At 50.0% G+C, this 26,433-nt stretch overlaps 1 protein-coding gene across 1 annotated transcript in view; it reads right to left on the bottom strand.

Moving 5' to 3' along the window:
- Positions 1-2,953: 2,953 nt before the first annotated feature.
- Positions 2,954-26,433, bottom strand: part of Mical3 (microtubule associated monooxygenase, calponin and LIM domain containing 3) — a 213,500-nt gene continuing 190,020 nt past the window's right edge. Inside the window, exons 29-33 of the mRNA XM_010630661.1 lie at positions 24,316-24,426; positions 23,353-23,446; positions 6,363-6,462; positions 6,175-6,248; positions 2,954-6,092 (exon numbers count right to left, since the gene is read on the bottom strand). Of these exons, the coding sequence (XP_010628963.1) occupies positions 5,908-6,092; positions 6,175-6,248; positions 6,363-6,462; positions 23,353-23,446; positions 24,316-24,426 (564 nt within the window). The 3' untranslated portion in view covers positions 2,954-5,907. The remainder of the gene's footprint in view (positions 6,093-6,174; positions 6,249-6,362; positions 6,463-23,352; positions 23,447-24,315; positions 24,427-26,433) is intronic.

Here is a 26,433-nt window from a genome sequence, read left to right as displayed (position 1 = left end):
GGGTGAGGCAGGAGGATCAGAAGTTCGAGTCCTGCTAAGCAACTTCAGTGACTTAGTGAGACTGTCTCGGAACTCTAATAAAGGCCCTTGGTTCAGTTCCCAGTAACACACACACACACACACATGAAATGTTGCTGGGGAGGGAGCTGTCATTTTTCTTCTTCTTTCTCAAGAAACCGTTCTCCCTTGTCACCCGCGGGCCTTGGCACTCACTGTGGGCCCCTCCCTCCTTTGGCTCTGGTTTAGCACCATGACCCACCCATCCTGGAAAATGAGGTTCAGGGGGATAGGGACCTGTGACATGTCCCCTCGGGGGCCACTGAGGACAACAGTTCCAATGGAGCTGGCTTGGTGGTGCTGGGGCCAGAGGAGGCCAGTCTGAGTGCTCTGGAAACACTGTCTCCCTATGGCAACCTGTACCTATTAAGTTTGTGAGCAAACAGATCTGGCCTAGCATTTAGAATAGTTACAAAGTGAACAACCACGTTTGTTGGGTCACCAGATGTATAGGAAATGACCTTGGGCTGCAGGTGCACCTGGCTCTTGGTCCTTGGATTTATGGCCTCTTCTCCAAGGTGAACACTTTTGTGTCTCCACAGACTTCAATTCGATCCTTCGAGGCACTTGCTCTCTCATGGGTACCTCGGTTGGTTATGGGCCCACCACCTATGGGGAGAACGAGGCACCGACTGGATAGCTAAGTGGGGTGCCTGGGGTGGTCCTCTCTGAATGCTTACCTCAGACTCACTACTCACACCCATCTCTTTCTGAGAGGTACAGATGCCAGTGACATTGTCCTCATTTTCACATGATGACTACTTGTAAAAGACCCTCCCTTGGGTCTGGAGCTGCCATGTCTGGTGGCCTGGGTTCATGTTGTTTGCTATACAGGGAGAACTTCCATTTGGATCCAGGCCTAGCCCTGGGCCTCTGCTCCTCCACAATTGGCCCACCACGGTCTGAAGTCTAGACCCTTGTGCTTGAGAACTAGCTATCACTGGTTAAGAAAGGGTGTGGGCCCACAGAAGGAAGGGTGATATGTACGCAAGTGTGTCCTGGGGAAAGTCCCCTTCTACACTGCTGTGCGACACAGGTGGCCTCAGGCAGCGGCAGTGGCGGACGTGCCTACCCACAGAAGCTGGGACCCCCAACTTCCCACTGACAACCTAGCTGCAAAAAGACCTCAGGAGTAGGTGACACAAGGAATGGGGTGGCCTACAAGTGCCAGCAGTTGAGGCTCAGAAGCATCAGGGGAGCATTACTGGAAGGGTTCTAGGCTCAAGTACCATGGTGAGGCTCCAGCTAGAGTAGCATTTGGGTAGGCACTGCTCACCTAAGACAATGGCTTCTTCCTGCCCTCATGGGGGTAAGAACATCAGGGCAGACAACACAATCAAAGGTGTTGCTAAGTGGGCCCATCTGGCTGGCTCAGAAAAGGACAGCGCACTCTTTCTTTTTCATTTTTATAGTACCAGGGATTTAATTTAGTCTTTATACTGAGCTACGGTCCCACCTCTTGTTTTACTTTGAGACAGGATTTCACCAAGCCTCCAAGTTGCCCGTGGTGTACTTGAATTTGTAATCCTCTTGCCTTAGCCTCCCACAGTGCTGGGATTGTAGGTATGTACCACTGTGCATGGCTTCCTGCTCCACTTTTGAATGTGATGCAAAGGGGACCCTGGCAGGGTTCAGGTTCAAGGTCTTGGAGCCATGAGTCACAGTGGTTTCTTGAGAGGAAGAGGGGGCTCCCCAGCCTGTCTTTCTGGCTGCCTGCCCAAACAACAATCACCATTTCCTGCCACCTGGGGACTGGCAGGTTGCTGTGAACTGTGGTCAAATCCTGTTGTAAGCTCTCAACCAGGGATTCCTTTGGCAAACAGATGGGAATTGGGACCAGGTTACTTCCAAGCCTCACTTTTAAAATTTTATTTATTTTGGGGATGGGTACTGGGGATTGAACTCAGGGATGCTGTACCACTGAGCTCCATCCCCAGCCCTTTTCATTTTTTGAAACAAGGTCTCACTAAATTGCCAATTGAGCTTGCCTACCTCCTGCTTCAGCCTCCCGGATGGCTGGGATTACAGGGCTGCACCACTCCAAGCTCCACTCTTGGAAGGGCTGTGGCCTGTCTTTCCCTTCAGGTCTATGCCCTGGCATATCCTTCTGTGCTGGTCATATGATCTTGTCCACATCGGTCCTGGCCGGGTGTGCTTCCTTCTGGAGTAGCTGTAACAGCCAGCAGACTCCCGCTACAGCTTCCACAGCAGGGACTCTAGATGGCTCCAGGCTCCTGTGGTTGGTGTTGCTCCCTGCTGCTTGCTTACTTCTCTGGGAGCAGTGATCTCAAGGTCTGCAGTCTGGGAGGCTCCTGATGTCTGAGACTTGGGAGAGTCCCGGAAGGTCTCTGCAAAGTAAAGTGGCCTGCAGCAAGGGGAGAAGAGCGGGCCAGGATCCTTCCCTTTAGTCTCTTGGCGATGACTCTGCACTCATGAAGGGTGACATCAGTGCCCTCCAGGCCCCTATGTGCTGAGTAAACTCAGGGATTCTGCACCACCCAAACAGCCTGGGCACAGACTCGCCCTAGCCCACTGGGCTCCTTGCCAGCTGGAAGGAAAGGGGCTGGGACCCAAGGATCGCTCCAGTTTAGTGAATCTCCATGTCAAAGACATGCATCCCAACCAGAGGCCACATACAGGGGCTTGGTTCCAAAGGGCAGCTTCTTACCTTAACAGGGGCCCTAGGGCAGTTTTCAAATGGCAGATGATGGCTGAGTCAGGATACATAGAACACTGAGGGAAAAAGTACAAACTAAGCAAAAACCAAACTAGACCAGGTCTTTAAACTTGTGTCCATCCACACACATGCTAGAGCTAGGACTTCTGTGGATACTGCTTAGACACAGACATGGGCCCTGGATCACTACCAGGTACAGAAGAATGACTGAATACACTCTTTCTTTAAAAAATTTTATTGCGCATAAAATGGACAATTCTCCTTTGTGGGTGGGATGTTCATGTTACCACTTTTTTTTTTTTTTTGTAGTGTTGGGATGGAACCCAGAGAGCCTTGCGCATGCTAAGCATACACTCTATCACTGAGCTACACTCCCAGACCCTCAACTTTTTATCAAATTCTCTCCTTGCACTGCTGGTCAAAAATCAGCTTGGGGAGGCAGTTGGGGGCAAAGGCCCAAAGATATCAACTGAGCAGGGTTAGAATCTTATGTGGAGCTGCTGCTCGGCCTCAGCCTTGGGCACGGAAGCTGCTTCTGCCTGTCCCCCAGAAGCGCTGACTGTGGGTCTCCACTGCACTCAGCCTTGTGCCCAGGCTCACTCCAGGGGACTCTGGCTTTTCTATGTGTGTTTATGGTATACAGGCTCTACTTCCCTGCCTTCAGAGACAAACTTAATTCTTGGGAGGAGAACTTGGCTGGAGCTGTGTGCATTTCCAGAGCTGGAAAACATTTCATGTAGCAAGTCACCAGAGTACTGAAATCAACTAGTGGTTATAAACTGGAAGCTTTAAAAATAAGTGTTCTCTGAGAACCTGAAGTCCTAACACTGTTGGGAGCGGAGAGCTGGGGGACACCTGGCTGGCTGGTGTTTAAAAGGCCTCTCTGCACTCTTTGGCCCCCTTGAAAGTGACTGCAGGCAGCAGCATGTGCTTTGGAAAGAAGTAGCGATGTCAAGGCTGACTAGGGCTGGGCAGCAGCAAGAGGCTGAGGAAACCTGGCCCTTCTGCTACGTGAGGCCACATGAAGCACAGCACTATCGCTGCGGTCACTCTGGAAACTGCTTCCTTGATCTGGGGGTTAGGGGAACAATGGGGACAGAGGCATCTCTGCTGGGCTTGTAGGAGGGGGAGAGAATAAGGGAAAAGGCCACACAGGCAATGAAGGTCATATCCCCAGTCCAGTGTTTCGTGGGAGATGGGGGTTTGAAGATGGAATGGAGAATACTTTCCTCTCCCCCTTTAGGAAAAGAAACTAAAAATGGAGACTGTCTCATTGGAAAACAGGACACTAGGAAGTCAGAGCTGCGCTGGTTTGCAGCAGCACATCTAGGTTTCCACAGGACAGATGGCAGCTTTTAGACAAAGTGAAGAGTAAGGTTCTTTGCTCCTTCGTAGTTAGATGAATGTTCAAGTTGAGGCACAGTGTGATTCCATGGAGAGAGTCCAGGTCAGCACGGTCTCCTGGCCCATCCCCACCAGGGGTGACCACAGTGCCCCCTCCTGGATGGGCCTGACACTGACACCCCTGGGCTGACGGTGTACAGACTCCTGTGACAGACAAGCAAGCACCCACTTCTCTGCCCGTTTTCTCAGTCAGTGGCTTAGATAAGCTGTATACAGCCAGCCTCCGGCAGAACCGTGAGAATGAAGTTTGGCATATGGAGCTGATTACACGGTTCTTTTTAGCCCTTGCTGCCCCAGGAGATCCTAGGGAAGACAGGGCTTGATTCATCCCTGTTTGTCTTGGAACAGCCTACATCCAATGCCTGGGGCAGCACCCACGCTCCAGTCTGTCTGACCCTTGGGCCAGATTGAGTCCATGGTCCCACCCTACATGGTCTTGCCAGTCGAAGTGGGCTTAATGCCCAAGCTTTAACACACCTGCAGAGGATGGTGGTGTCCTGGCACCAAAACCAAGAGAAACATCCCGCCATGGAGGGTGTAGAGTGGCGTCTCTACATCTCAGCAGTGCTGAGATGCATCTCTGACAAGCAAATGATTCAGACGTAGAGGCCCAGTGTCATAGAAGGGGGTGCTGGTGGGTGGGGCGGGCGACAGGTATTGGAGGGGACAGAAAAGCTGTGAGCAAGGGCCCAGAGGGCCTCAAGCTACTCCCTGATGCCAACCAGGTCAGTAACATTATGGAGAAGCTAATAAATAAGTGCATGTAACAAGCATTCAGTCAGTCTCGAATCAGGCTGTGTGTGGGAGACCTCCTGCAGAGACCTCTCTCACTCCTACACGCAGGTGGCCAGACGATCAGTGTCTCTATTAAGGATATAAAAATGAAGTTGCTTCTTTTCAAGTATTAAAAAAATAAGTTAATTGACGAAAGGGTCCGAAGTGGCTGAACATCTCACCAGGCTGTCAGCTTCTTTTCAATGTGCAAATGCAGGAAGAACACCAGGGAGAAGGTGACCTCCTGCCCCAGAAGTGCTGAACACTGAAAATGCCTGTCTGTCAGCAGGGGGCTTGACGTTAGGACCTCCCCAAGCCCCCAAAACCAGTACTTTCCAGTGTCAAAATGGTTGTGAACTAAAAGCAAAATGCAGCAATCCATAGGCCTCAGGCTGCGACCAGTGAGAGCAGAGGCCTGGGGTGTTTGGCCACTAGAGGCCCCATGTGCGGTACGGGGCTAGGGGTGCCCTCTTCTGCATCCTCTTAACTTGCATAATGAATTCAGAGCCTGCCACCCCTCAGCTTCCCCTGCGATGCTGGCTTGGGCACTGTGTAGCTGGCCTTGGCTCTCCTGTGGGTCTCTAGGACTTGCTTTTGCGGGGTGTCTTTTCCTTTCTTTGGTGGTGCTTCAGGGAGTGTGAAGACAACAGCTGCCCTGCTCTGCGGGGTGCTCTCCGTGGCTGTGGTGGCTTTGAAGAGAGGGAGCAGTTTCCTTCCCCTACCAAATGTGTCAGCAAAAGGAAGGTGCGCCACCCTTTGAGACCGTGCAGTTTCCCCCTCTCAAGTGGGAAGTCCCAATGGGCCTCTTCCCAGGAGGCGGAGTCACCTCAGATAATTACCGTAGCCTGGGGCTTCCCCACGGCACACAAGAACACGGCCCTCTGAGTGTAGACTCCCAGGCAGTGCCAACCCCCTTGGATGCTGGATCCGGGGGCTTGGGAGAAAGTAGGCTGGCGGGCAGGTGCCAACACACAAGCCAGTGCACGTGCGAGAGTTCAGGACCAGTTCAGGCTGAAGCCCTTCGACAGCATGGCGGCTTCCAGGTCCTTGTCCTCTTCTTTTTCCCGGAGCCGTTGCTCCTCCAGCAGGGCCACCAGGGAGTCTCTCTGTTCTACCACTTCCAGCATCTCGTTCAGGATCTTCTTCTCCTCTGACAGCTCCTCCTCTGTCTTCAGGTGATCTGGAGGAGCAGCCAAGGGCATCAGGTGGGCATCTAGCAGGTGGCAGCCTGACCGGCCCCCGGGTGGCCAGCCTGTGCTTACCTTCCACCGCCATGCGCTCCCGCAGCTCCTGCTGCAGTCGGCTCTGTCGGTCCTCTAGCTCCAGCTCCCGGGCACTGAGACAGGAGGGAGACAGTGACAGTGACTCTGACACCTTGCCAAGTCAGGGCAGGGGCAGGCCTACTGCTGCTGTCCCCCTGGAGCTGGGCCCCCAAGCTCGGACTACTCACAAAATCATCAGCTCCGACTCGTAGCGCACCATAGCATTTTTCTCTTGCACCAGCTTGAACCACTCCTGCATCAGCTTGGGGTCATCCTTCTTGCCCATGCCTGCCAAGAGAAAGCAAGTGTCAGGCTGCAGGAACAGGCTCTGCCTACCCCGGCCCAGAGGGAGTCATCACACCGGGGCAAATGTGCAAAGAGAGTCGAGCAAGTGCTGCCGGAACACTCCCAAGCCAGGTCCAAAGTTTGCCTACTGCCTTCCAGGAGGGGGCAGAGAATGACACCCCTGCATCGTGCCTCCCCTTTGAGGTGTAAAGGGGGATATATCTTCGGTTTGCCCTGCCTGGGCCCTACCCTCAACCCACAGTAACCCTGGCCAGTGGAGACTGTTCCTTCTCACAGGCTTGATGATACTTTCCTACTCAGTGGCTTTCTTCTGGTATATCTTAAATCGCTTTGCTGCCACCCCACACCTAACTTTTTTCATTGATTTAATATTTGGCACTTACTATGTCTTAAGTCTCCTCTGAGAAAACCAGTCTAATAACAGAGTAAATGTAAATTTAAAAACACTACTTTTTTTTTTTTCAGTGCTGCGGGTCGGGCCGGGGATTTAGCTCAGTGGCACCAGGCCTGCCTCACAAAGGCTGGTACGGGGGTGGGGGGAAAGAAATCAGTGCTTTGGGTCAAAACCAGGGCCTCTTGCACACTAAATGCTAGGCAGGTGTTCTACCTCTGAGCTGTATACCCAGCCCTAACCCTTTGTTCTTTTAAGTTACACTCATTTAACCCAGTTCATTCCCTGGGACCACTACTATTAACAGTTCATCATTGCTTTATATCCTGACCAGAAAGGCACCACTTTTCTTTCCCCCACTGTGGTATTAGGGATTGGACCTAGAGGCACTATGTCACTAAATTACATCCCCAGCCCCGTTTATTTGTACACAGGGTCTCCCTAAGCAGCCGGGGTTGGGCTTGAACTTGTGATCCTCCTGCTTCAGTCTCCACATGGCTGGGGTGACAGACATATGCCTTCCATGGGCCCGGCAGGAAGACGCCAATTCTTAACATGTGGCCTGCCATGTTTCCTGGTGAATAAGCTAAAGGGTCCTGAGTGGCAGGTGCAGGGTAACTAACAGCTTTCTCACCTGTAGACCCCTGAATGCCCTGCTCTACAATCCCAGCAGCAGTGCTGGTGCCTCTGCTGCCTCGGGCTGCCCTGAACCAACACACGGTGGGCTCTTGAGTTTCAACCAGGGGTGGCTGGATCTGTGCTTAACTGCAGTACGAGGATGAAAAACTTTGCAAGGAATAAGCCACCCAAGGAGGAACCAAAACTCCTTTTCTCTTGGAGCATAAAGATGCTTATGGCAAAAGAGTGGTCTTGGTTGAATGTCAGTTCCTCTTTAATGTTTTTATAGCACAAATTGTTTTGAGAATTTCATGAAAGCTAAAGACTCTTCCTAGAAAAATGCTTATGTGTACACATTATTTTCTATTTATTTATTATGGTGCTGGGGATTGAACTCAGGGCTTTGTGCATCTTAGGTGAGTGCTGACCACTGGCTACACCCCCAGCTTGACATCAAACAATTTTACAAAGAATTCTGGGGGTGTTCACAGACTTCCTGAAGCCCAGCCAGAGGCCTCAGGTTAAGGGGTGATGGACCGGGAAATCTCTCAGTCTCTTCTATTTCCTGAGGTCCTGGTTGGACTACATCCCGGGGGAGGGGGTCTTCTCAGGTGATGGTCCCTTCCTCCTGCCTGTGCTTGGCCGCCCGACCCTCTTGCACACCAGTCAAAGCCAAAGCTCCCGTGGAACTGTCTGCTTGACATGTGAGGCCGGAACCAGTGAGTTCTTGGTGGCCACACTCTGGAGAGGCAGAAATGTATGGTGTCCACACAAGCAAGGGTTAGTGTCTGCACATGCAGCTCTGCTCTGCGAGGGCATCTTGCCCATGTCCTACTCTTGGGGACAGAGCCCCGACCCGTCGAGCTTGTTCTGTGGAGCGCTACCTGTGTGTCTGGGGCCTGAGCTCTCCTCACCCAATCCAATAGACTTGGGTCCTGGCTCAGTTCCATGCATTCCTTCCAAGCATCTCTGCACAGTGTGCCCGCGTGGCCATGAGGACGGAGCCGGAGACATGCAATCTGCCTGACGTGTCTCGCCCTCCTGCCCACCTCCCAGGTGGAGACACGGGGAACCCCACTGGGGACATGTGAACACTGCTCACGAGCCAGGGCAGGGCTCGGTCATAGCGATGAGCAGGGTACGTGGTGGGGGAAGTCAATGTAAGAGCCATGGAGAGCAGAGGAGGAGGTTAGCAGGGGTTAGTCATGGCCACACTCCCTGTCCCCCTTTCCACATGCCTTGTCAAAGACAATCTTATCACCACAACAGGTTTCAAATCAGACAAACTTAAAAACAAAACAAAACGAAACACACTCAGCAAGACACAAGGTAGAAAAGTTTGCTTTTCGTGGTTATGTTGGTAAAGAACTTGGGGCGCTTGCTTAGACTAGTCTTTGTAAGGACAGTATTCCTTGACTCCGTCAGTACAAATTGCTGCCTGTGTGGGAGGTCCTTTCCCGGGGTCCCCAGCCCCTCTATCTGGTGGACTTGAGGCATACAGGCCCCAGCCGTGAGTGCAGGCAGTGCCACAGGGCCGTGTGTAGCCTCCAGATGCCGGGCCTGGAGGCCTCGGCTGCCCTCTGTACCCAGCGCCCCTGAGACAGTCAAAGGGATACTGTTCCTTGTAAGAAACTGCAACATACTCATAACATTCTGGAATGGGCTGTCGCGTGTCAGAGAAGGAAGGAGCAACAATTGGGCTTTGGCTCCCTGTGGGACTAACGTGGCCACGACCCCGCTGAGGCGGTGGGGATTCAGGGCGCGAGGTTACGTTACCTTCCTGGACACAGCAAGGGCAGAAGGAGAGAGGTCTACGCCGTGGAGTCCCGCCACTGGGCTCAACTTCAAAAAGGACCAAACAAGGAAGAGGAGAGGAAGAAATGGAGAAAGACAAAAAAGGAAGAGAAAAAAATAGGAGGAGATGGAGGAGGAGGAATTTGGATGTGGAAAGGGACAGGGGAAAAGTGAAATAAAAAACAAGCAGAGGACAAAAAGCAGAAAAAGTGAGAAAGGAACAACAGGAGGAAAAGAAAAAAAATACCAGAAATGGAAAAGCAGAAACAGGGGAAACAAAGTCTACAAATGAATTAAGTCCTTTTTTCAGCATGGAAACTGAACAAGAGTAGGCCCTAGTAAAGGCAGTGGCCACGACGTGGGCACGTGGCTTAACAGATGGATTCTTCCAAAGACACACGTTCCCTTCACTCCTCAGTGGCTCACAGCCACACACCTTCCTCCTCGCCCTTACCAGGAGGGTGGTGACGTTTGGGTATTAGCATATCATAGCCTTGGCTGTTGGGCTTCCTCCTCAAAAGCATCCAAAGTCCCTGGGTAGGCCTGCCTACCTTGTGATCAGAGTGTACTATGTTGTTACTTTTAGGTGTGCAGGTGGTAATCTGGGGTCACCAACCAAACCTAAGTGAAACATTCTAAGATGTCATCACAGACACCCATGCTTTAGGTTAAACTACTGTGGATGAGTCTGGGGTCAGCGGGTGCTGCCACTCTTGGGTGCCATCACACAGACAGGAACTCTGAGTCTGCGGAGGCAGCACCTTCATCGAAGGCTGGGCTGCAGGGCTCTGAGGTGTGCGATGCTTCCAATTCTGCACCAGGACCACTTCAGGGGAACGTATACACACATGGGCGATTCCACCAGTCAGTGTCACTGTCCTTCCCATGTAACAGCCACCCTCCTTTCTCCTGGCCCTTCCAACTCGTGGAGGGATCCAATGTCACAGCAGGGGGATGCTGTCACACTGTGGATGGTAAGACCGAGAGGGGGCGAGCTGACAGGACATGCCAACAACTCACAGCAACGACGCTGGTAAAAGTGGGGACGGGACAACTGAGAGGAGACAGGGTGCAGAGAGACATCTCCAGACCCCAGGGAGCCCTGCTGGCCCCTAGAGGAAGAGGGAGAGGAGCTGAGCAAGGGACCATCACAGAACCAAGAGCACACACAGGACGCAGTGGAGCCCAGGGAACAACAGGCCAGAGCTGAGTGGGTGGCTTAGGATAAAATGGGATAAAGTGGGGACGGGACAACTGAGAGGAGACAGGGTGCAGAGAGACATCTCCAGACCCCAGGGAGCCCTGCTGGCCCCTAGAGGAAGAGGGAGAGGAGCTGAGCAAGGGACCATCACAGAACCAAGAGCACACACAGGACGCAGTGGAGCCCAGGGAACAACAGGCCAGAGCTGAGTGGGTGGCTTAGGATAAAATGGGATGAGGGCGCCAGAAGGGCCAGCCTGACCAAGTGTTGGCGGAGAGGCCATTCTGCTCTGCAGGGGGAGAAGCATAGGAACCGCATTTTCTTCCAAGCCCTTCCCTGTCCTGCACACACTCTGTGCACAGTGAATCTGATCTGGGATACAACTTCAAAATGAAAGCCACAGAGTGTGTGTGAAGTGCTGAACAGTCCAGTGTTTAGTGGCTATGACTGACTGGCTGATGGCTGGAGATGGGGAGAAGGGCTTCTTTCCTCAGAAACTTGCTTGCCTTCCAGCTGACCTGCATTTAGCTTTCTTGGTGTCTAAGTATAGAGTATGTTTTGAGGCTTCTCATACCTGGATAAATCCCTCAAATACAATGTCACCAAATGACGTCTGCCACTGCATGAGACTGGGGTTACACGTGATATTCATCAGCAAGGGACAGAGATCAGATATGCAGTACACATCCAAAACCAAGCAGGCACCTCCCCCCGCCCCCCGTGCTGTGCTGTGTGTGCTCACATCCTCTAAATATCACAAAACACAGTCTTTCTCTCCTTTCGTGTAGCCCACGTTCCTTCTGTGCCCTTCTCGATAAACGGCACACTTTTACATAACACAATATTGAGAAATTAGGAAATGAAATTACAAAAAGTAGGCATCAGGTAAAGCCAAGAGTTTGAAAGAAAAGAAAGAAAAGGGGAAAAAAGACATTATTCTAAGAGCAGACCAAAGGAAGTCTGTGACAGGCCAGAAGGGGCAGCTCTCCAAGAGGTGGACAGGAAGGCACCACAGGGTTCACACTTCCTTTAGGCTCCAAGATGTCCATAATAGATGTGCACGACTTTTATAATCAGAAAGAACATCCAGAGAAAGGGAAGGGGGAAATGATCAAATGGGGAGTCCCACGCCAGCCTAGTATCTGAAATGAGCATTTGAGCCAGGCACAGAGGTGCTGACTTAGATGGTAATTTCTTTGCCTTTTATGGAGATGTGAAAAATAGGTGATCTGGTCCACTGGTCCTAAGAGCAAAGATGTTAAACTTCTGGGAAAAAAAATCTAAATTTAAGGGTAACAGGTTCCTGTGCCTTTTTAATGGTACCTTGTTTATCACTTCTCAGATGTTCTGCAGCCTCTGGAGTTGGGTCAGCTCTTCTGTGCTCGCCCAAAGTTGGTCCTGGTGGGAGGAGGCTCTTTACTAGCAATGCCCCTCTCCCTGGGCCTCTGCCTGCCTTCCACTCTCTGAGCTCAGTCGGTCTACTCTACACCTTGCCCATGAGCTGAACCTCTTTCCCTGGCAGGACCGCATCCTTCTAAAGCAGGACCACCACTGGCCACCTGCAGCAGCAGCTCGCCTTGACGTCTGCACGCAGGTAATGTATGTCACGCAGTCGTGAGAGCAGTACAGTGTCATCGTGAAGTGATGTGTGCTTCCTCATTTTCCAGTGTGAGGCAGACAAACAGAGCAGTGGCTTTCACCGGCCCAGGTAGCGGCCTGCACAGGCATCAGCCTCCTTGAATGGTAGATGGAGGCTCAAAGTAGTGAAACTTGGCAGAGCCAAATACTCCAACACTGAGCTGCGCCTGCGGCCCCTCACTAGTTCCTTTCCGTATTTCTGTATTTCCCCTACTTCCTCATAAAGGAAATGTCCCAGACGTGTCACCCCAACACACTGCGTCCTCCCCGCTTCATCCCATCAGCAGATGAATAAAAGTCTCACGCAGTTGGAAAAAACAAGCAACTAAACCAACCCATAAAATAGCGAGACTTGGATGCTCATCTGAAACGTACACAGAAAACCTCCCTGGAGGCTGACAGGCAGAGAGGGTTTAGCCCCTTCCTTACCAGAACTGAAGCCTGTTGGAGTGAAGACCAAGACCCAGGGACAGCACATGCTGTGAGGGTAGAGGTGGCCTGAGGCCCTGTCACCCTAACTCACTGGCCCACACACTTGGTGCTGACATCAGAAACAACCAGAAACACCTAGGGTCATGGGCTTTTATAGACAAGGGTAGAGGCTTCCTCTAAGAAATGTTTATGGGGTACCTCTGATACACCAGCCACCCTGCTGGCCACCCATCGGCCCTGTTTTTCTTAAGAGCCAAAGCAGGAAAAAATTTTATGGTTGGGCTGCTACAGAAGGAAAGCAGAAGGAAAGACACACCAGTCTCAGGGATTCCGGGACAAAAAGGAAGAGACCCACCAGGCGTCTGCCTTATCCCTGTATCTAAGCTCCCAGCTCCCCTTTGTTGGACAAAGGAGTCACAGTGACAGAGTTAAAGTGACAGGGCTCCCCAAGGCCTGCCGAAGGGACATCTCAATCCCAGAAGTCCCACCCCGGAGTGCGGTGCTTCCCTGGACACACTGGCTAAGTCCTGAAGGGTAGCTAGCCTCATAGTGTCCACTAAGACATTCCAAGGAAGACGGGCTTTTAATAGCTGAGCCATCAGTTACAACTATGTTTCTGCATGGGTACACACAGTTCCAACTCCTCAGCTTGCAAACATTAGAGAATATCATCCTTTCATTAGTTAGACATTGGCACTACATATCAAATTCTTTTTGAGTTATTATTATTATTTTTGGTAGTGGGGATCAAACTCAGGACCTCACACTTGTGAGGCAGGTGTGGTGCTGCTGAGCTAGATCCCCGGCTTAAATTCTTTTTGAGCCAGGAGCTTGTTATGTAGTTCAGGCTGGCCTTGAACTCATGCTGTAGTCCAGGAAGGCTTAGGACTAGTGGTGATCCTTCTGCCTCAGCCTCCTGAGTGCTAGGATTACCGGTGCACACCACCATGTGTGCCAGGCAAATTTTGCTCTTTCATGTACTATACTGTAGCTAGTTCATCCACAAAGAATGGTGAACAAGGAGCCAGGGTTAGATTATGCTGTTTTAAGTTACCCTTTCATATTATCCTCCACCCACCAACAGCTCTTTCTGGTTCTGACTTCCTTCTGGTCTCTGAACAACATGCCCAAGGTGTCAGAGACAGGAAAGAGGCACATATTCTATTCATTTGACTTTTAAGGTTCTACTTTCCTGCCTAAGGAACGATCTCTAAGCCAGCCCTGTAAAGCCCTCAGCTTGTCTGGGGTGGATTCTCGTTTCTCATTTATTTTGAAGTAATGCCACTATATTCACTGCTCTGTGACCCAGCAACGCCTTTCTATGCAATACACATTGCAGACACTGCAGAAATTTGTTTACCTTTTTCTCTGAGACACCAGGCCTTCTCAGTCATCACCATGCTAAGGGCTGGGAGAATTCCTTTCTTTCTTTTATTTTCCAGTGCTGGGAACAGAACCTGGGGGCTGGTGCATGCTAGGCAAGTACTTTATGATGGAGCTACACTTCCAGCCTGGCCTTGAACTTGCAGTGATCTTCCTGCCTCAGCCTCCAGAGTGCTGGTATTACAGCCATGTGGCACCACACCTGGCTTCCTTGACTTTTAATTGTCTTGTCCAGGTTAGCAGTCTGACATAAAAGGTAACTGGCAACAGCTCTGTTTACTAAGATTATACTCAGCTGTTTTCACTCTGAACTCAAGAAGTCTGTTTATTTGGTCAGTACCAAGGTCATGTCCTTGGAATGAGGCAGCAAGATTGAGACCGAGTACAAACCCCAGGGGCTGTGACAAACATAGCAGTCCAGGCAGAGGTTTGCAGTACTGCAGAGAGGTGACAGGCCAGGCTGCTATCTAGCGGACCATCTACACAGAGGTGACAGGTTGGGGAGACCTCCTGTGCTACAAAAGCTCAGTGTAGAATCAACCTCTAGACTGGGGTTGGGGGTGAAGGCCCCCCTCAAAAAAAAAGAGAGAGAGAAAAGCAAGAAAACACATAAGATTTGAGATCCAACACACACACACACACACACACACACACACACACACAAATGTTGGGACGGTTGAGAATTTCAAAGTTCCTAGGCAAAGACAGAGCCAGGCTAACCTTCAGCCTGAGCAGACGAGCAGAAATCTACCAACATCAAATCCAGGGACGTAAACAGAACAGGCAGACAGTCCCTGAGAAGGTGGGGAGGGAGCAGGCCTAGGTGGGCTGCCCTATGCCTCCCACCCCAACTCCCTGGGTACAATGAAAGAGCATTTTCCAGTCCTTCACCTTGCATTTCTAAATCCTTCATTTCCCTTTCAGACAGATTAATCAAGAGAGGAGGACCCATAAAATTGTAAACTAGGTATGTATATTTTAGAACTCTGTTTTTCAAGAGATGTGGTTTTTCTGTACAGATCCCCAGTCGTCTCTCTGTGCTTGTGCAACAGATCGTGGCTGTACTTGTTCTGTTTGTGTCCTGGGAAGAGGGGGAGGGAAAAGCAGTGGCCACCACTTAGGACCCTTCTCTGGCTCAAGGGTAGTTATGTGTCCTTTAAATCATTTCTTTCCAATCACAAGGCCCAGTTATTATTCAAGAAAGTAAAATCTTTAATCTTTATACTGTCTGGCTTAAAAGAATATATATATATCTATATATATATCTATATATAGATATATATATAGATATATATATATTCTTTTAAGCCAGACAGTATAAAGATTAAAGATTTTACTTTCTTATATATATATTGTGTGTGTGTGTATGTGTATGTGTGTGTGTGTGAGGACAGAACCCAGGGCCCCACACATGCTAAGCATGCTCTACCACCAAGCTACACCCCAGCCCCCAAGAGACCATGAACCACTCAAACACCCTACTGAAGCACGAGTGGTGCAAGAGCACTGGGCCAGGACCAGGTCTGGATGCCTGAGCAGGATGTGGAATTCCACTACTTTCTGCTTGTAGCTCTGCTACCCACAGGAGAAATAAGATTGGTCCTGTGCCCCGGAAATGGGGTTTCCATATGGCCTTTTTGGGAGGCAGGAGTAGAGGAGAAACCAGGTTCTACATGTCAGGCAGGAAGGTATTTTTCCTCCTAAAATAATGAATATTATCAAGTAACCCCAAAAGGAAACAGCAGCCAATGCTCAACAGGGATCTGACTATGGCATCCATGTCTTCCTTCTGTGGCCTGGTGACCCCTGCCCTTTGGCTGGAGGTCACAAATAGCTCCCTTTGGAAAGGACCATTTCTTTCATGCTTCATCAGTAGGGCAGCAACAGCTGCGGCCTATGTGCTGAGCAGAACCCACAAGAAGAATCACCGTTAGGTGCACGCCAGAGTGGGCAGCAAAAGGGGAAGTGAAGAGGTGGTGAGAAGTAGTAGCAGGGCTGTGAAGTGTGTGATGGTGGGGTATTTTATACTTTGAAAGACATCCCGAGTTTCTTTCCTATTTACTTCATTTTCTGCCTGGAATCTGCTGGCATTCCAAAGCTAAAAAATTGGAAGCTGGTGTCCAGTGCCAGGGAAGTGAAAATATTTTCTTGCTTGACCAGTGGGGTAAAGAACACAGACCAGACACATGTAGACAGTCAGGGCGGCATAGCCAGCACAGAGCTGGGGACCAGCGAGTTACGTGTATGAAGAAGTGTGTTTTGACAGCTCCTTCTGCTGAGGCTCTAAATGTAAAAATATCTTTTTATGCACTGAAATTTACTTAGAAATGACATTCAGGTTCCCCAGGAAATGTTAGGTAGAGGCAAAGGGAGTCAGGGCATTAGAAAGGGAAGGGGACAGTTATTGGGTGGAAGCATAGCCCTTTTTCAGAGTCAATGGCCTTAAAGGTGGAAGTCTCTCAGTAGCTCTGGGACAATGAAGGAGCCTGTGGAGGGATGGGGATCCCTGGGAGTGAGGGATCAGGATGCAGACAGCACAGAGCACACCAATCCCATCCATTCAAAGAGCCAAGGGCCCCACTGCCTGAGAACTACAAGTACTCTAAGGACATGGCATGGTCCTAGAGTAGGAATCAGAATTATTGATTCGGTGCTTTTTCGGGGGCAGTGCTGGGGATGACCCCAGAACACTACACAGGCTAAGCAGTCAATGCACCACTAAGCTACATCCCCAGCTCTGGTATTGACTGATTTATTTTTTTGGTACCAGGGATCGAACTCAGGACCTTTCGCTTGCAAGACAGGTGGTGGAACCACTGAACTAAATCCCCGGCCAAGATGTCACACTCTCAAAAGAATGGGGTTAGGGTAAAAAAAGGGAAATAGTTATTGTCATCAGGGTAAAAAAAAAAGGAAAGAATTACTGTCATCAGCTCTTGTATTTTCAAACCATTTTAAGCATGGAGTCTTCAAGAGGAGAGAAAGAGGTTAGGCTGCCTGATCCAGGACAGGGAGCCCCTTGTGTCAGCTGCTTGACATTCCTCTTGACACATGGCAGCTCTTTGGGAGAAAATTGCCCAAGATCTAGAGATAAGACACACAGGGCTGGTCACTCCACCAAGCCTCAAACACACTGAATTCCTTTCTGCTGTTGGTTCTCTGGCTTTAGAGGGCAGCGGAACCCACTGGGAAGTATGTGAAGATAGATACTCAGGCCTCACTGGCAGAGGTTTCCATTCAGCAGGTATGGGGCAGTGCCTGAGAATCTGCATGTCTACCATGTCCCAGGTCTAGCTGCTGCTGCTGGCCAGAGACCAAACTTTGAGAACTGCTGGGGGCATCTGTCTTCAGTGAAAAGACGTACAAAGTCAGTTCCAGGACATGGCAAAGAGGAAGGACACCAGTGGGCATCTCTCAACCTAAGCCTTTTGCGGGCCTTGGGATCTTTTAAGGGAAAATGTGAGTGTACCTTATTGGAATGGTCAAGGTGGAATTTTTCATGTTTGCTACTTCTTTTATCTTTGGGTGCTAAAGATGGAACCCAGGGCCTTGAGCACGCAAGCCAAGCGCTCTACCACTGACCTACGCCCCAGCCCTTGTGTTTGCTTAAGTGCGGTTGGCGTGAGCGACTTAATGGACGTGATCCCTGAGGGCTGTGAGGGGTGAGGCTCTGGGTGAAGGCCACGCTGGACTCGAGTGTGTGTGTGGCTGCCAAACCACCGAACAATATTAATCGGACCAAGACGCAGAGCAAAGCTGATGGGGTGGAGTAAGTAAAATTTTACTTTATTTTTGGTTTTTTGAGACAAAAGTCTCACTATGTAGTTCAGGCTGGCCTTGAACTAACTCATGGCTATCCTGTCTCAGCCTCCCAAGTGCTGGGATAACAGGTATGTGGCACCATTTCCGGCTATAAAATTTTATTTAAAAAAATTGAAAAACTCCTGGCAGCAAGAGTTATCTTATTTCTTCCTCTGAAGTATAGGGCAGTGGAGAGGATCTGATGCGCTGCTTCTTTTTAAACGCTGGGGACTGAACCCAGAGCCTTGTGCATTCGAGGCAAGTGCTCTACCATTGAGCCTGGAAAAGGGTTTTTGTTTTTGCCATGTAGTTATCAGGTAGATTTCTCCTCGCTGTTTGTGAGCAGGGATTGGGAGGGAGAGAGGGGAAGGGTGCCAGCAAGGTTAGTGCCAGCAACAGTTGCTGCTATACATACCACCCAGGTGCAAGTCGATGAGGTCACTGTAATAAGACTCTCCCCAATAGTCTACAACAAGGAATTGGTGAAGAGAGAGTTATTTGATCATATGACAGTGGTCCCCCCATGCCCACGGCCATCAATGAAATGAAGCATACGGAACACGCAGAGACACAGCAAGAAGGTGAAGAGGGGCAGCTGGAGAGCATGCAGGTGCACGTCTGTGACAGCACCACATACACACGCAGGCCATCTCTGTGAGGAGGATTAACTGGAAACCACAGGGAATGAGTTGGCCTCCAGTGCCGTGAGACTCCTGTTAAACCTCAGGTCAGTGAGGATGGAGAATGGCTTTGGTGGGAACTCTGACCCTGCTGGACTCAGCCTAAACTAAGTGAACATGTAAGAAAGTTCAAGGGCAGATCAGGGGCTACTTGTTTTCTTAGTTTCTGAGTATCAGAAGCCACAGACTGAGGGTCCAAGACATGAACATTCCAAAGAAGCCCTGCAAAAGTTCCCAATCCTTAGGTTTAAACACAGGCGGAGAGATCCCAGAATGCATGCATGTGTTCCTGCTAGTGACCAAAGCAAGTTCCTTGCAGGGCCACTTGGCTCAATAGAGTTTAAGATGGAGTCCTGCATCTTCTGAGGTACAGGCCCTGACTTAGGCCAGTCCTCTCCTTAAAAACAACACACGAGAGCTGGGGATTTAGCTCAGTGGTGCTGTGCCTTCCTTACAAGTGCAAGGTCCTAAGTTTGGTCGCTGGTACCAAAGACAAAAACAAAAACAACACACACAAGCTGGGACCTGTGCAGCATTCTTACCCCTAACTATTCATCTGAGGCTCACAGAGGTCTGGCCTCAGGCCCTCCCTGCCTTTAGCTCCTGCAGCTGTCCAGCAGAAGAAGTGCTGTCCTTCACTTGCCTGTGCCTGGCCAAGGCTTGGGCTGGAGTAGGCCGCCCTTGTCTTCCAGAACTACAATGAGGCACAAAACAAAATAAAACTCAGCAGCTGTGTCACCTTTTCTCCAAACCTCAGAACCTGAATGCTGGTCCTGACAGCCTTTGGTTCCATGTGAGGGCTTCTCCTTCAAGAACGGACACATCACAAACATGAATGCAATACTGCAATGGTGTTCTAGCTCCTGTTCAAAGCTGATCCAGTGCTTTTAAGTTTGAATTAGATGGTTCCAGTAAGAAAAAAGCTTCCCAGGTATTCTAGGACCAGAAATCACCTAAGCCTTGGTCTTGCCTTAGGCTGAAAGGCTCTGAGGCTAATCCTTGAGGTCTGGAGATATAGACGCCTTCGACAAATAGAGAATAACTATGTGATAGCTTCATATTGGACCTTGTCTCTGGAAGAGATGGAGCCCTCTGAGACTGAGACTGACAAAGTCTGAGCCTCCAGATGGTGACAGGAGCCTATCACCAAGTGAGACTGATGGCAGATTCCGGCCAGCTCAACACAGCCAAGGGGCTGGTGGGCCTTGCCAGAAGACCCCAGGTTCCATGCCCAGCAAAGACTACCTTATTCAGGGCCCAGCCAGGTACAATAAGCCTCAGTGGAATAGAAGGCAGCAGAAAGGAGTGGCCATTGTGCACATTTAACCTCAAAGATGGTGGCTGTCAAGCAGGACTGTGGCCACTGGAAAGTGATGTTGGCCCAGCCTTAGAGATGGTACATTAAACTAAGAAAAGGAGCTAGATATGGTGTCACAGACCTGCAATCCCAGCACTAAGAGGGGCTGAGGCAGGAGGATTCTAAATTTGTGTCCCGCCAGAGCAATTTAGTGAGATCTTGTCTCAAAAACAAAAACAAAACCAAAACAAAACAAAACAAAAAAAACAAAAAGAGGAAATAAAGGGAGGATGAGGGAGGCATTATATCCCGAGCCCAAGAACCTAACACAAGCTTCTTTGGAAACAGAATAAACTCTCCCCTGGATTAGAACTGTTTTGGCAAAAATTTGCTTACAGGAAGGAGCTGCACTAGAACAGTGGTTTTCAAACTTGTGTGGAATACTACAGGTCTTCAAAAGGCATTCAGAAGCCTCTAAATACCTGATTTACAAATACGTTGGTTTGGCGGGGGGTACTGGGGATCAAACTCAGGACCTTGAGTTTATGAGGCAGATGGCGGAACCACTGAGCTAAATCCCTGGCCCAATACTTTTATCTCTTTTAAAAACCTAAGACATGTCACACTCAAGTGCTTTATGTGCCAACTTCTAAACTACCAAAGGCCATCAACACTTGTGTGCTGCCAATAAGCCTAATCCCCCACCTAGATAAACCTGCTTTTATGTGGCCCTGGGGACCAAGTTTCTTCTGCTTTCTGTGTACTATATTTGAACTCTGTAAAATGTGTGAGGACAAGGGAAGTGAAATAATTGATTCATATAAATCCTGGCCTGCAGGCAGACTGGCACTGTAGAGGGGGCCAGTGAGGAGAGCTGTGCTTGTCATCGTGGTCTGTAAGGCAGACAACACCTTACATCACCACACACAGTGCAGCTGGAGTTTTTGCTTTGTTCTCCTTGGGAGCTTCTTATCTGAGATCGCTTCCTTTATACGGAATGTGAACATCTAGTATATTTGTTAGTGATTCAGCTGTGGAAAAAATAAATGCTACTCTTCTATTTTTAAGCTTCCAGCATCTATACCATTTAAATTGCAGATCTAGCTAGATTTTTCAGATGGGTTGTTAAGAATGAACTGCTATCATTTTATGGCAACTACCTGTGTGTATCAGTGTGCTCTCAGCCAGTGCCCCAGGAATGAACTGGATGCTGACCCTAACATCAATGCTTTCCACCATGACCTGCATTTTAAAGTTTGTGTGTGTATTTTAAATTTTAGAGTCATTCTTTTTTATTTTAAACTTGAACTTAAAATCTTGTGAAAAGGACTCTGGTTCTAAAAGGAAGTTTGAAAACCACTGACTTATTAAGGTTGTACATCTTTATGAAAATATAATAGCCTCAACAACTAAAAAGAAGAATTTTGGTGAAAATCCTCTGTCAATCTTGTTTCTTTGGGTGCTGGGGATGGAACCCAGGGTCTTGCATATGCTGGGCCAAATGCTCTGGTCCAGAGCTACACACACGGCCCTCCTCTGTCAATCTTTAATAGTGTTACTCCCAACCTGCTAGTAGCAACAGAAATAACACGCTTCTTGCAGAAGTGCTGAAGTACTGTTGTAGACTCGTCTCATGATAGCAGATAAGCATTCAAGTGCTTTACAGAAGCCATGAACCCCAGTGGCAACCACTGAACCTCAGAATGTTTTTTTGGGGGTAGTCTTCCTCTTCTGGGAGACTCTAACTCAACAGGATACACAGACCTGTGGAGCTGTTCTGACTGTGGGGTACAAGATCCATCTTGGCTGAAGTAATTTGTGCAGAAGGGTTAAGAAGCAAGATGGTGAGTTCAGGCTCCCTCCTGGCATCCTCTGCAAAGAGAAAAGTAGGGCCGGGGATCTAGATCAGTGGTTCTGCTGCCTGCCTCGCAGTGACCGAAGTTCGATCCCCAGTACCAAAAAAAAAAAAAAAAAAAAAAAAAAAAAAAAAAAAAAGAAGAAGAGAAAGAGAAGAGCAGCCCATGGTCCACTGCATCTGGGCACAGGGTGTCCTGGAGGGCGAACTCCCCTTGGGGTCAGGTGGAGCATGCAGAGCAGGGAAAGGAAGCCTACAGGCTGGTGGTGGACATCACAAGTTCTCTGGGAAGCTGGAGTCCTCTGAGCTGAACCCGGGTCTCTGCTGCTTGGCATGGGAGCCAGTGCTTGTCTTGCAGTAACATATCCCAGTCTTCCTGGCTTGCTAGATGCTAAGCAGTTCAATGTTTTGCATTTCCTTTGAGGGCCTGGGCTTCCAAGTGTTAAGCGCAACGTCACAAAATGAAGAACATTCACACCCTCATCCTGCTCCTCAGCCCTTCTCTTCACCTGAAGGTCATCAATGAGCCAACCAAGAAGCTGCAATGTCTGGGTCTCAAAGGCCCTGGGAAAGAAGACCTACTTCTATGCCTGACCCCACTTATTATACAAACATCCATCCTACAAGTCCAGATGATTCCATCTCAGTTCCAGGCATGCACAACGCCCACCCATCAATCAGTATGGCAGCAAGAGCACACAGCTCCACTGGCCCTGCTCCTGGCCATCCTGTGCTCGATCTTCTCCAGTTCCACACAGAGCTCGTCTGCCAGCAGATGTAGTACCCATTCCCCTCCGCCATGTCAGGAGGACACGCTAAGAGGCCTCTGCCTTCTTCAGCCCAGCATTTCAATCTGAATGTTGAGCTGTAGGCCTCATGCTCCGTACAGAGATGGAGGTTCCCCATCCAGGGACTGGGCAAGGCTCTGTATACTTCAGAAAGCAGGTATCAATCTCTTGAGAATGCCTGAAGTTGGGGTTGGCCCATGGCTGATGGTTTGGAACCAGCAAGGCTCCCTGGGCTGTGGCCCGAGATGACTCAGTGCTTCCTTCCTTGCTCTGAGATGATTTGCGCTAAGCCCAAACACATGGGTCCCCAGTAACAGCGGGCACAACAGCACTGCAACGGTAGTCACCAAACATCCAACCCTCATGGCTGCTTCCCCTGTCTGCTCTGTGCTGGCTCATCACAGTCCTCCTGGCCTTTCCGACCATGCCCCGAGTGACTGGCCATTAGTGGCCACTGATCTTGGGCTCTCCCTGGAAAGCTGTGCACACTAAGGGCGGACACAGGCCCCACCTGCAGGACACAGGGTGTGGGTGACTTGGGCAAGAGGACCCAGGAACCAAGGGTAGGAGGAGTACGTGGGAAGCAGGCTGGGGACCTGCTCACCACAGTTCTGTGATGGTTCCTTGTGGTACAATCTCTCTCATTCCAAGCATTTTCTCACGGAGAAAATGATGTGTGGGGAAGGAGGAGGAGGAAAAAGAGGAGGAGGAGGAGGAGGAGTTGCGGGGGAGCCCAGAGCTTGCTAGCCACACCTGACAGGGCCTCTGATTTCATTCTATGGGGAATGGAAAGCTGTAAAATGGGTTGCCCCAAATACAGGTGCCCCCCCCGTTGCTTAACAGGAAACTCCAGATCTCAGTAATGCAGGGACCCATGAAACTCTGCTGGAAAAGGAGCTGGTTTTGGATGTGGTGATGCAGAACTGGCCTACTCTAGTGGATAGGGCGGGCTCTCCTTAAGAACAAACCTTCTCACAAAGAACCCAGACAGTACCTGCTTCTCCCCGGAGTGCCTTCTCTACTGCAACTCCTCTCTCCTCCAGCTGCCTCTGCTTTTCTTCAACCTGCTCCAGCTGCCGTTGGATGATCTATGGAGAAAGAATGGTGTAAGCACCCAGCTTTCTTTCTCTCTCTCTCTCTTTTTTTTTGGTACCGGGGATTGAGCTTGGGTCCTTGTGCTTGCAAGGCAGGCCACCGAACCGTTGAGCTAAATCCCCGGCCCCCGAGCTTTCTCTCTTATCTTGAGCTCTCAGGAGGAAAATTAAATCACACAGCATAAAATCAGAGGGAGAAAGACAAACTGTATGAAGACATCACCAAAGACTCTGGTGCATGGCATGCTGCTGCTTGGCGTGTAGACTGCAGATCACCTGCACTGGGCCCTGGAGCAGACTCTAGGCCACTGTTGTTAGCAGCTGGGATGTGGATGTGGGGTAAGCAGGGCCAGCCCCTCCCTGGAACAGCTCCAAGGCAGGTGGATGTAAGGTTCCACAGGAAAGCATTATCACCTGAGAACTTCCTAGAACAAGATCGCTAAACCCCTGAGAAAGTTCTTCTAATTCCATCTGTGCAAGTCAAAGAGGACGTCTAGAGTTGTGTAGGATGTGAGGCGGGAAGACAGAGGCTGATGACCGCAGATAGAGCCGATCTCTCCCCACATAGTGCAGGGCCCCCAGGGGCCAGCAGGCCAAGAACCGACTCTGGACACTGCTGCTTACCAGGGGACTAAAAGTGGCTTCCCAATGACTAATCCAGACCTAGGATTAGGGAACTCCTGAAGGCAGCATGGGCCCTCTGTAGCTGCATCTGGCAGGGATTCTGGGTGACAGGGAAGTCCCTCGTGCCTCTGCTTGGCTTCTTTACCTTCCCTCGTCATGGACGAGGCCACCCGGTGCACAGGAAGGTGCAGCCCCTTGACTTTCCTCCCAGCGTCGTGCCCTACCACCCGTGACCATACCTGGGCTCGGTGCAGCCGCTTGAGCTCCTCCTGCTTGGCCTGTCTCCGAGCCGCCTTTTGCACACGCCGGGTCAGCTTGGCATTCAGCTCCTCCTCTGTGTAGGTTCTTGGCTGGAGAGAACAAGACAGATCTCCTTAGCCAGGCACACGAAGGCTGGAGCTCCATCTGGGAGGCAGGCTGGCAGGGGCACGGAGAGGACTGTCCTGAGTGGGAGCTGGTGCCCGGCAGCAGCTGGACAGAGTGAGTGCAGAGTCCCTGGCTGCAGGCTGGCCTGAGACTTCACAGATACTTGTTCCTCCTGGAGCCCAGATGCCACAGGGTACACCTAGAGACCCCAAGGTGAGACACTTCCTCTTGGTGACAGATGGGAGGCTGACTGGGGCTGAGGGTCGGGAAGGTGAAATGACAAAGGAACTTTGGTCCTCCGTCATCAAGAACTTATTTCCCTGTTTAAGGACGCCTGCGCTCGTGGGGATAAAAATATTGGCACAGGTGGTGGGAAGGCAGCTCAGTAGTGGTTACATATTTGTCTGGAATGCTCAAGGTCCTGGGTTCAATCCTCAGCACCACAGGGGGGAAAAACACAAAACACAAAAAAAAAAAAAAAAAAAAAAGAAAAAAAAGAAACCACCATTAAAAAAAAAATAAAAGAAAACTCGTATAATACTTCCCTAAGCCCACTGCTTCTTTGGCAAAGAGGGAAAGAAAAAAGAAAAGAAAAAAAATCAGGATTCTTTTATTTTTTTGTTTGGTTTCAAAAACTTTCTTCAGATGATAGGATTTAGATGTTTCTTTTAAGAACATCTGAAGCAGAGAAAATAAGATGCTTCCATTTTAAATCTGGTGAATGCCAATCTAACTAATGCAGGCTGAAGGAGGAACTGTGTGTGGAATGACCCTTGACTACCTCTGCAGACCCCAGACCAGCTGCAGACAAGCAGGAAGGAAGTGGCCTGGCCAGGGGCACTGGGTAGGACCATCAAGAACATGAGTGGTGGGAAATAGGCAAATCTAGTGCGACCCCTGCTGGGCTGTCCGGGCCTGCAAGTGGGTCACAAGTGCTTCAGAGAGGGCTGGGGCTTCGAACAGACACTGGGCAGGCAGCTTGGAGAGCCATGTGTGGGAAGTCTGCCTTCTTCCTTGAGATCTGCTTATTACTGCCTCTAAGAAAACCAAACAAAGAGACTTTCACAGATCTTAGAAGAGACTTCCCAACTCAACTCAGGGGTCTGGACTCTTGAGTCATCTTGACTCAAGAGTTCCAGTGACAGTGGAGGGTCAAGTGAACAGGCAGTAGGCAGGCCTGTCGCTGCATTCAGTGCCCCAGCGGCTCTCCTCACAGACACACAGCTGAGGAGAACTACCCTTGCTGGGGTGCCCAGACCCACAGGGGCGGCTCTGCCCCTAACCCGGGCACCGGAACAAAATGACCTCATGCACTCCAGCCAGTGAAGAGTGGGCGTCTCATCTTCCTATCCCTCAGGATGCAGCTAAAGAAAATCTGGTTGCTACAGCTGCATGCACCTCTGAACACAGTTAGTGAGGACCAGCTGCTGGGTGGGGGGGTGGTTAATCACAGACAGGCATGCAATGAGGACCAGCCAGCAGGAGCAGGACACTACCTTTGATGAATGGGGTCTCCTGAATGCCAAGGCGTGTGGTACATAAATCGACTTTTAAGGGGATGGCAACAGAAAACAAAACAGAATAGTAATGACAATGATGATTTAAAAAATTAAAACAGAACACAGAAATGGAATAAAATCAGTTAGAAGTTTAAAACAAATACACGAGACTTAAACACATTATTCTTTCCCATAACGTCACAGGATTGCACCATGAGGCACCTAGGTGTAGAGGCCCTAGCAGCTGCGTTTTAATGAACCCTGTTTTGTTTTTTTGTTTGGGGTACTAGGGATTGAACCCAGGCACTACTGAGTCACACTCTAGCTCCTTTTATTATTTTTAGTTTTAGACAGGGCCTCACTAAGTTACTCAGGCTGGCCTTGAATCTGGGATGCCTTAGCCTCCTGAGTAGCTGGGATTATAGGTGGGTGCTGAGCCCCAGGTTTGAGCCAGACATCTGGGGTTTACTTTTCTTTTTTTTTTTTTTTTTT

Source organism: Fukomys damarensis, unplaced genomic scaffold (assembly GCF_012274545.1).
Source record: "Fukomys damarensis isolate Sample0158 unplaced genomic scaffold, DMR_v1.0_HiC HiC_scaffold_5, whole genome shotgun sequence".
Taxonomy (NCBI): Eukaryota; Metazoa; Chordata; class Mammalia; order Rodentia; family Bathyergidae; genus Fukomys; species Fukomys damarensis.
The sequence above is the reverse complement of the archived record's forward strand: the minus strand, read 5'-3'. Positions and strand labels throughout refer to the sequence as shown.